Source organism: Penaeus japonicus, unplaced genomic scaffold, assembly GCF_977035675.1.
Source record: "Penaeus japonicus unplaced genomic scaffold, GWHDUDI00000001_assembly GWHDUDI00000009, whole genome shotgun sequence".
NCBI classification, from domain to species: domain Eukaryota; kingdom Metazoa; phylum Arthropoda; class Malacostraca; order Decapoda; family Penaeidae; genus Penaeus; species Penaeus japonicus.
In genome coordinates this window covers 7,213,913-7,222,840 of record NW_028234411.1, presented here as the reverse complement: position 1 = coordinate 7,222,840, position 8,928 = coordinate 7,213,913, and the positions used below count along the sequence as shown (strand labels likewise).

Sequence of the window (8,928 nt, the reverse complement as noted above, 5' to 3'; positions counted from 1 at the left end):
GTCATTGAGACTAACATCGCTTTCATCGGGGCAGCGCCAGGTAAGGTCAACTTGGTATAGTAGCTAGGTAGTTATTGGAAGTCGTTAGAACATCGTGCCGAAGATGCTTAGTGTTTCTTATTCATTTTATAATTGTTTTTAGTATTACTTTCATTTATTGGTAATGATTCACAATTTACTCATCGGCTTTTTTCTTCTTACTTTTCCAGGAAATGTCGCAGAAAATGTGATCCTAGACCGTGAAAGTGAATCAACAGTAATGTTCATGGAAGGAGCCCAGAGAGCATACTTGGGCTATGTAACCATCAAGTTCTCCCCACCCAGCTGCACAGATACCATGCAGCACCACAAAAGTTATGCATTAGACATTCAAGAGAACTGTTCACCTACAATAGAGCACTGCATTATTCGAAGTTGTTCCCATTGTAAGTATTGAACGTTTGCTAAGATTTTGGGGCGGTATATAGATTAAAGAAAAACATTTTTAGCTTAACACATGGAGAAGAGACCATTGAAAAATCTACATTTAACTGCAGAGGATAAATTCCTCACAGATATTTTGCCAAAAAAAAAGAAAAAAAAAGATAAATAAAAAATAAATAAAAATAAATAAATAGATAAAAAATAAAAAATCAGTGCTTGAAAGAAGAGCCAGATGCAAGCACAGTCTGCATGCAGTATTTGGGTATCAGGTCAAAAATCAAGATGCATGAATGAAGTCTTTCATTGAAGAAAGTGACAATCGCAAAGGATAGAGCATAAAACATGTAGGTGCTTCATCCAGGCTCACCCGGGCGTCACTACTGGGTCCTCCAATAGAGTTGTGGGGATTCTGAGAGCGTGTCCAGCAGGGGGGCTTCGGGCTCATCTCCTGAGGGCTTCACCTGATCCTGGAGGGGGCTTCTCGCATATGTTAAGACAGCTATTTTAGCATGAAGGGCTTCTTGGCTGCATTTTTATGCTAGATAACTGTTGGTGCTCAGTCCCCATAATCAGTTGATTATTGATATTCACATTCATATTCTCTCTCTCTCTCTCTCTCTCTCTCTCTCTCTCTCTCTCTCTCTCTTTTTCTCTCTCCCTCTCTCTTTCTCTCCCTCTCTCTTTCTCTCACTCACTCTCACTCTCACTCTCACTCTCCCCCCTCCCTTTCCCCCCTTCTCCCTCTCTAACTTCTTCCCCCTTTCATCCTCCCTCCCTCCTGCCCATTCCCCCCTCCCCTCCCTTCTCTCCCATCTCTCTCTCTCTCTCTCTCTGTGTATCTATCTCTCCCCCATACCCCCACATCTCATTTCTCTCCAATCTCCCCATCCTCTCTCTCTTTCTCTCTCTTTCTCTCAAATCATATAACTAAGATGAAATAATATGTCATCACATTATATTATACAATGAAATATTTATTATTTTGCAAATTTAACTTACATCTTCATAATCTACATAAAGCAAATATATTGTAATATTCCCCTATCCTCTCTCTCTCTCTCTCTCTCCCTCTCTCTCTCCTTTCTCTCTCTCTCTCTCTCTCTCTCTCCTTTCTCTCTCTCCTTTCTCTCTCCTTTCTCTCTCTCTCTCTCTCTCTCTCTCTCTCTCTCTCTCTCTCTCTCTCTCTCTCTCTCTCTCTCTCTCTCTCTCTCTCTCTCTCTCTCTCTCTCTCTCCTCTCTCTCTCTCTCTCTCTCTCTCTCTCCTCTCCCTCTCTCTCTCTCTCTCCTTCTCTCTCCTCTCTCTCTCTCTCCTCTCTCTCTCTCTCTCTCTCTCTCTCTCTCTCTCTCTCTCTCTCTCTCTCTCTCTCTCCTTCTCTCTCTCTCTCTCTCTCTCTCCTCTCTCCCCTCCTCTCTTCTCTCTCTCCTCTCTCTCTCTCTCTCTCTCTCTCTCTCTCTCTCTCTCTCTCTCTCTCTCTCTCTCTCTCTCTCTCTCTCTCTCTCTCTCTCTCTCTCCTCTCTCTCTCTCTCTCTCTCTCTCTCTCTCCTCTCCTCTCTCTCTCTCTCTCTCTCTCTCTCTCTCTCTCTCTCTCTCTCTCTCTCTCTCTCTCTCTCTCTCTCTCTCTCTCTCTCCCCCCATTCTTTCTTTTATTCTCTCCCTCCCTCCTCCTCTCCTTCCTCCTCTCCTTCCTCCTCTCCTTCCTCTCTCTTCCTCCTCCACTTAACTTCTCTCTCTCTCCTTCCTTATCTTTTCTCTTTCAGTTGCTATCTTACAATGTATCTTTAGATTCTGTGCAAGATTCATTTTCTTTCCTGATTTTCAGTCAGGCATAATGTTGCTTAATAAGCATTACTGCATGAGTTGGCATTTTTCTAATTTATATCTATCCCTTAACTTGTAGTGGGTGCAGCTGTCAGTGTGAGTGGACCTGGTGCCGAGCCTGTCATACGCCACTGTGAAATCAGTGACTGTGAGAACGTAGGACTCATTGTGACTGACAGAGCACAGGGCCACTATGAGGACAACGAGATCAGCCGCAACGCCCTAGCAGGAATATGGGTCAAGAACTACGCCAATCCGATCATGAGACGCAACCACATCCACCATGGGAAAGATGTGGGGATATTCTGTTTTGATGGGGGATTGGTAAGTGCTGAGTGTGGTCTTTCATTGCATCCCTTGTAAAGATTCCCTCCCTGTAAAGACTTGTTTCAGAATTGTAGTGTGAAAGTTTTTTAGTTGCAGTAATTTTGATTAAAATCAGATTAGTTTGGGGCAAAGGGTTTTTTTTTTTTTTTTTTTTTTTTTTTTTTTTTTTTTTTTTTTTTTTTTTTTTTTTTTTTTTTTTTTTTTTTTTTTTTGGGGGGGGGGGGGAGGGTGTAGGGCATAGGCATTGAGCAATATTGGTTTTGAAAAAAATGGGAGCAACCATAGGAACAGCTGTTTAAAAGATGGGGAGCCATATTTTAGTTATTAGAACACTAATATCATAAATTATTTTTCTCTTCTACAGGGCTATTTTGAGGCCAATGACATTCACAACAATCGAATTGCTGGTTTTGAGGTCAAGGCTCAGGCAAATCCGACTGTGGTTCGATGTGAAATTCATCATGGCCAAACAGGAGGCATATATGTTCATGAACAAGGAATGGGACAATTCATAGAGAACAAGATTCACTCCAACAAATATGCTGGTGTGTGGATAACCTCAAACAGTAACCCAACAATACGGAAAAATGAAATTTACAATGGTCTACAAGGAGGTGTGTACATATTTGGAGATGGAAGAGGACTCATTGAGCACAATAATATATATGGTAAGATCATTTTGTTACTGTTGGTGATGAATGAATAAGAAAAACGAAATATAACTTTGATGAAAGAATATAAATCCTGAAATATTGGTTCGTCATTCCTACAACTTTGCCCCACAGGTAATGCACTAGCAGGTATCCAGATCCGCACCAACAGTGACCCCATAGTGCGGCACAACAAAATACACGACGGACAACACGGAGGAATTTACGTTCATGAAAAGGGGCAGGGTCTTATAGAGTGCAATGAAGTTTATGCAAACACACTGGCTGGGGTCTGGATTACAACAGGTAAGAAATGAGCAAATAACCTGTAAACTTTCAATAACATCTGTGTTTTGAAGGTTGTCTCCTGATATAGCTGTGTCTATTTAATATTTTGATTATTCAGAACTGTTAATCTTACATTTTATGATTCTGCACTTAACAGGGAGTAGTCCAACATTAAGGAGAAACCAAATCCACTCTGGTAAGCAGGTGGGTGTTTATTTCTACGACAATGGCCATGGACTACTAGAAGACAACAACATCTTTAGCCACTTATACTCAGGAGTGCAAATTAGGTAAGTTCACATTACTTGATCTAGATACTTTCAGATCATGAGACAGTGAATACACTAGATAATATACCAACAGAATTACACTAATTATTGAATATATATTTAACTTGAAAAACCCTTTTTCAGGACGGGTAGTAACCCCATCATTCGGAGGAACAAGATTTGGGGAGGCCAGAATGGTGGTGTACTAGTATACAATGGGGGATTGGGTGTGCTGGAGCAGAACGAGATCTTTGACAATGCCATGGCAGGTGTTTGGATCAAGACAGACAGCAACCCTATCCTTCGGAGGAACAAGATTTTTGACGGGAGGGAAGCTGGCATTTGTATATTCAATGGCGGAAGAGGTAATGTGAAGCATTGATTTTTATATCTTAATAATAGGGCTATCATTATATCCCTGGGCCCTCTTGCATATGATGCCTCTGTAATAGTGTTCATGTTTATTTGATTTTATTTACATATTTTTATTTCTTGAAATGACAAAGATATTTGGATATTTGTTTACAAGTTAATAGATTTGTATCTAATAGAACCCTTTTTTATATCTTGTCTTTTGAATATTGATTAGTCACAGTGTTTAATAGATTATAGAAAATTTCATTACCTGGTGGCTTATCTTCTATAAACCCATCAATATTTTTCAGGAGTACTAGAGGAGAACGAAATTTTTCGTAATGCACAGGCAGGAGTTTTAATATCAACACAAAGTCATCCCACTCAAAGCCATCCGAGTCTGAGACGGAACCGGATTTACGATGGCTTAGCAGCAGGCATCGAGATCACCAACAATGCCACAGGGACCTTAGAGTACAATCAGATATTCAATAATCGTTTTGGAGGCCTATGTTTAGCTTCTGGAGTGAACCCAATCCAAAGAGGTGAGGATTTTGCCTTAGGAACAAATCTGATCATGCTGAGGAGATGAATTCATTATTTTGTATTTCTTCTTTGGCTTTTGATATCATGTCAAGTTTTAGGTTACATCCAACACTTTTGCAATTTGTTTGATTGAATGATAAACCCAGTAAACAACTCATTTTTCATTCCTTTCTTCAGGCAACAAAATCTTTGACAACCACGATGCAGTGGAGAAGGCTGTGTCAAGTGGACAGTGCCTATACAAGATCTCATCATACACCAGTTTCCCAATGCATGACTTCTATCGTTGTCGCACCTGCAATACTACTGAGCGAAACGCCATATGTGTCAACTGCATAAAAACTTGTCATAATGGACACGTGGTTGAGTTTATACGTCATGATAGGTGAGTATCTATTATTTATTTTAGCCAAAATATTGTGTTTCTCACTGCCACTAATGATTATATTATCTTTTTCTTATTATATTTATTATGATAATGATTAATTTTGACCGATATGAATGTCTATTCTTTGTGTTTAAAACATTATGCAAGGGAAAGATCTATTCAGGCCCGAACACAAAAGGTACTAAAAGTGTAATTATCAGCCAGACAGTTATTTTCATTTTTTTCAAGATTCATTATACTTATATTTGTTTTCTTATTTTCAGGTTTTTCTGTGACTGTGGAGCTGGGACTTTAAATAATCAATGCCAGTTACAAGGGGAGCCAACTCAAGATACAGACACACTCTACGATTCTGCTGCTCCCATTGAATCACAATCACTCATGGCAGAAGTCTAACCATTGCTCTTCTTACTACTTCACCCTTCCCCACCCCTAAAAAATACAAAAAACTTTAAAATGTGAACGACTTGTACGTGAAAAAAAAGTTTGTTTATAAATCAGCATCATTAACCCACCAGCCTTCTTGATCCTTAACCAGTATTTAGATAAGCAGTGTGTGTGTGCGTGTGGCCATTTGGGAACCTCTGGCCTACCAACATTGAACTGTTGTCATAAAGGAAGCCCACCTTGTGCTGTGATTGGTTCTCATCAATCTATAGCCTTACCAAGACCATTTTTATGTCTGCAAGTGTTAGTTTGTAGACTTTATGATCTTGTGGACAAGTGTACAATGGTAAAATGGATGAATAGTGTGCCCATACCTAATCCTACAAAATATTTGGAAATAAAAAAAAGTATGAACTGCAAATCGGCCAAGAAAGTGGAGACAGACTCATTGTGGCTGATTACTCGAACCTGAACCATCTTTCACAGTTATCCTCATTTTTCCATATTACGTAATGTGGTTGGTGTGTATCACATCACCTCTTACGGTATGGTAACACCAACTAGTTGACAAATGACTTCCTGCACAAGATGGAAATTATTTTGTAGGTCAGTATTGTTGATATACATTGCATAGAAACCCCATTATGGATAAATAAGCTTGTTTTTGATTTTAATACACATACCATAGATATTGTTAGAAATTGGCACAAAAGATATCAGTGAAGCACAAGAATGACGGTTCTCTACCTACAAGACAGTTCTATGTTCAAGTGTACAGTTGTACCGGTAATGTACATAGGAACTGTATGTGACATGTGAGGGCTTTGTACATAAGTGTTGAGTGCAGGGAAACAGTTATTCCATGCCTATTTCCAATTGGTGTAGGTCATTTTGCAGTGTTACGGTCAAATACAGTTCGTAATTAGATTAAGCTGTTAAGAATTTTTATATATTACGTAAACATGGACAAAATCAATATGCAGTATTTGTAGTTGTTTCTCATAAATATTTGTTTTGTTTGGAATATCTGTTGTATGTTTGACTTCCTTTTTTATATTTTTTTCTTTCTTTTTTGCATGTGGAGTTGAGTTACATTTTATAATGTATTTGTGAACCTCTAAGGATATTTGTTGTCATGATTTTGTTAAGATTTTATACGGAATTGGAACACTACAGACAACTGTGATTTAAACCAAAATAAATACAGTGTCACTCCACACACTCCGGAGATACACAATAACATCAATGGCTTTCATCTCCCAATGTAGCAGAAATTAGGTCCCCGCAAAGTGTAGAACTATTAGAATATTTGTGCAGCTTAGTGAAAATGGATTTAGATAGTGCCTTTATTTTTGCATTAATAGGTAGTGTGGCAGAATACAGCATCTGAGTTTGTTGCTTTCCCATTGTTCCCTGCAACACATACCCTATAAATCCCCTCCAGTGTTTTGTAATGGAATCTTCCTATATAGAAGTAGCGATATTACTGTTGCTCAATGTGCCATATATGTGTTTCTAGGTCTTGTTTTTACACATATTTTGAGTTCAAATAAGTGCATAAATGCTAGCATTACAGAAATAACATGAATGCATTCAATCAGAGAAATTATACCTTCACATTTCACTAAAGCCTAAAGAAAAGTGGCTCTTGTTTGTGTTGATTTTCATGATATGCAAGATTTGCATACATAAGATGGAGGAGCATTTTCAGGAACCCCTTTGAACCTTTCTCATTGGATTGTGCATGCTGCTCAATCTAGGGAGGATGTCAGCTGCTTCAAATGGATGTTCACAATTAATTGCATTCCATTTTGGAAAGAGTTCTTATTAATGGGAAGTATTAGTACCTTGTAGTAGATACTCCCTCTTTTTTTTCCTTTTTCTTTTTTTTATTCTTTTTTTATGAGCTCTGATCAACACACTCTGAAGTCAGAGCATGTCAGCACCATTTGAGGCAGGCATTAGACATGGCACACAGAATGGTTTCAAGGGGACTATATCTGTTTAGCTGCTTAATTCTAGAAGGTAATTCTGAGCAGTATGCCAGGAATTTCTCTACTTTTCCCCACCCCTTTATTTTTTTTTCACCCTTATCCATAATGTAGACAGTGTGTATGCCAGTATGTGTTTGCTTAAATGATAGGTTTCCTTTTACCAGAACAGAGTTGTGCAGACCTCAAAGGTTGCACAACTTTACTCATGTGTACTTAGAGTGTGCTGTTATAGGACTGGTATATATGTGACAGATAAAGATACTAAATAAATGACTGGTTAATACATTACTACAACAATTAAAGATGTTGTCTTTCGTGTTCCTGAGAATTGGAATTGGAAACGTGTCGGTGAAGTTTAAATCTGTTCAAAGTTTGCATAAACTGATGGTGAGTGATGTGTGAACTTTAACTACATAGCAGGGCATGAAAACAGTTTCTGTGGCACACTCCTACTTGAGGAACCACATGTTTGTTTAGTATCTTTACTTGCAACAATTGTGTGTATCCTTAACAATCCTGTGAGTGAGTTGGTGTAAGAAGCAGCCAGTGGTTGATTATAATACAGCTGGTATTTTATCATACATCTTTCAGAAAAACACTAAGAAAACTACTTCTATTTTCCTGGGCATGTAGTGCGAAAGTTTGAAAAATGTAACACTTTGTTGTGTCTTGATCTCAGCATGATTTCATATGTTACCCTTTGTAATCGATCTTAAAGCTTAAGTTTAACCCCTGGTTTATAATCAGGAACAGTTTATATTGAAATAAAAAAAGTAAGTTTAGTTAGGGTGAAAACATATGTAAGTGCTGAGGTTCAAGGTGGAGGTGTAGTATACCCAGGCCCCTGTCATACCTCAGGCTAGCATATTGCAAAACTCTCCTGAGTGTTTGTTGTCCAACAGGCTTAAACATATAATTTGTATTATGACAAAGCCAAACACACAGGTGTTGTTTTGCAATAAAAATAAATTCCAAGTGTGTCGTTTCAATTCAGCACACCGAACAGTAGTCTTGGAGATGGATGAGAAGCAAGTTGTTGATAGTGGAAAACAATGTTATATTCTTGAATATATACCATTTCATCATTAAGGGCTTATGTACTGCTCTGGTCATATTGACCTGAACACGATTTTCAATTTGTATTGCCAAAAAAAAAGAAATACAATTAGTTCATAGCGTTAAATTTTCAGTCTTTTGATCATGGGCAGTGGAGCCAGTAGATACCATTTCCACTTGAGTCACATATCGTTGTAGCGTAGATATTTACCGAAAGTCAACATACCGATGAAGTAATTCATCCCCAGGACTATCCTGAGGCCTTGCGTGATGGAGAGTGGCAGTGCAGGGGTCCTCAGTAAGAACACGTATTGCAAAGATGGTGACATGGGTACTACACATTCTCCTAGGTGTAGAGTGGTGGGTCATTTATGATGTGCACTGTATAAGGGCCTAGAATTGTATATACAATAAAATCCTGAAGTCA

The 8,928-nt window shown here is 38.6% G+C and overlaps 1 protein-coding gene across 2 annotated transcripts in view; it reads left to right on the top strand.

The window, feature by feature from the left end:
• The window catches only part of FBXO11 (F-box protein 11), a 21,738-nt gene extending 12,810 nt beyond the window's left edge, over positions 1–8,928 (top strand). For both annotated transcript variants that reach the window (XM_086539668.1, XM_086539669.1), the window contains exons 5-14: positions 1–40; positions 210–425; positions 2,322–2,566; positions 2,934–3,237; positions 3,355–3,525; positions 3,665–3,797; positions 3,921–4,141; positions 4,442–4,675; positions 4,854–5,061; positions 5,328–8,928. The exon at positions 1–40 is cut by the window's left edge and continues 120 nt beyond it. In XM_086539668.1, coding sequence (XP_086395794.1) covers positions 1–40; positions 210–425; positions 2,322–2,566; positions 2,934–3,237; positions 3,355–3,525; positions 3,665–3,797; positions 3,921–4,141; positions 4,442–4,675; positions 4,854–5,061; positions 5,328–5,460 — 1,905 coding nt within the window. In that variant the 3' untranslated portion in view covers positions 5,461–8,928. The remainder of the gene's footprint in view (positions 41–209; positions 426–2,321; positions 2,567–2,933; positions 3,238–3,354; positions 3,526–3,664; positions 3,798–3,920; positions 4,142–4,441; positions 4,676–4,853; positions 5,062–5,327) is intronic.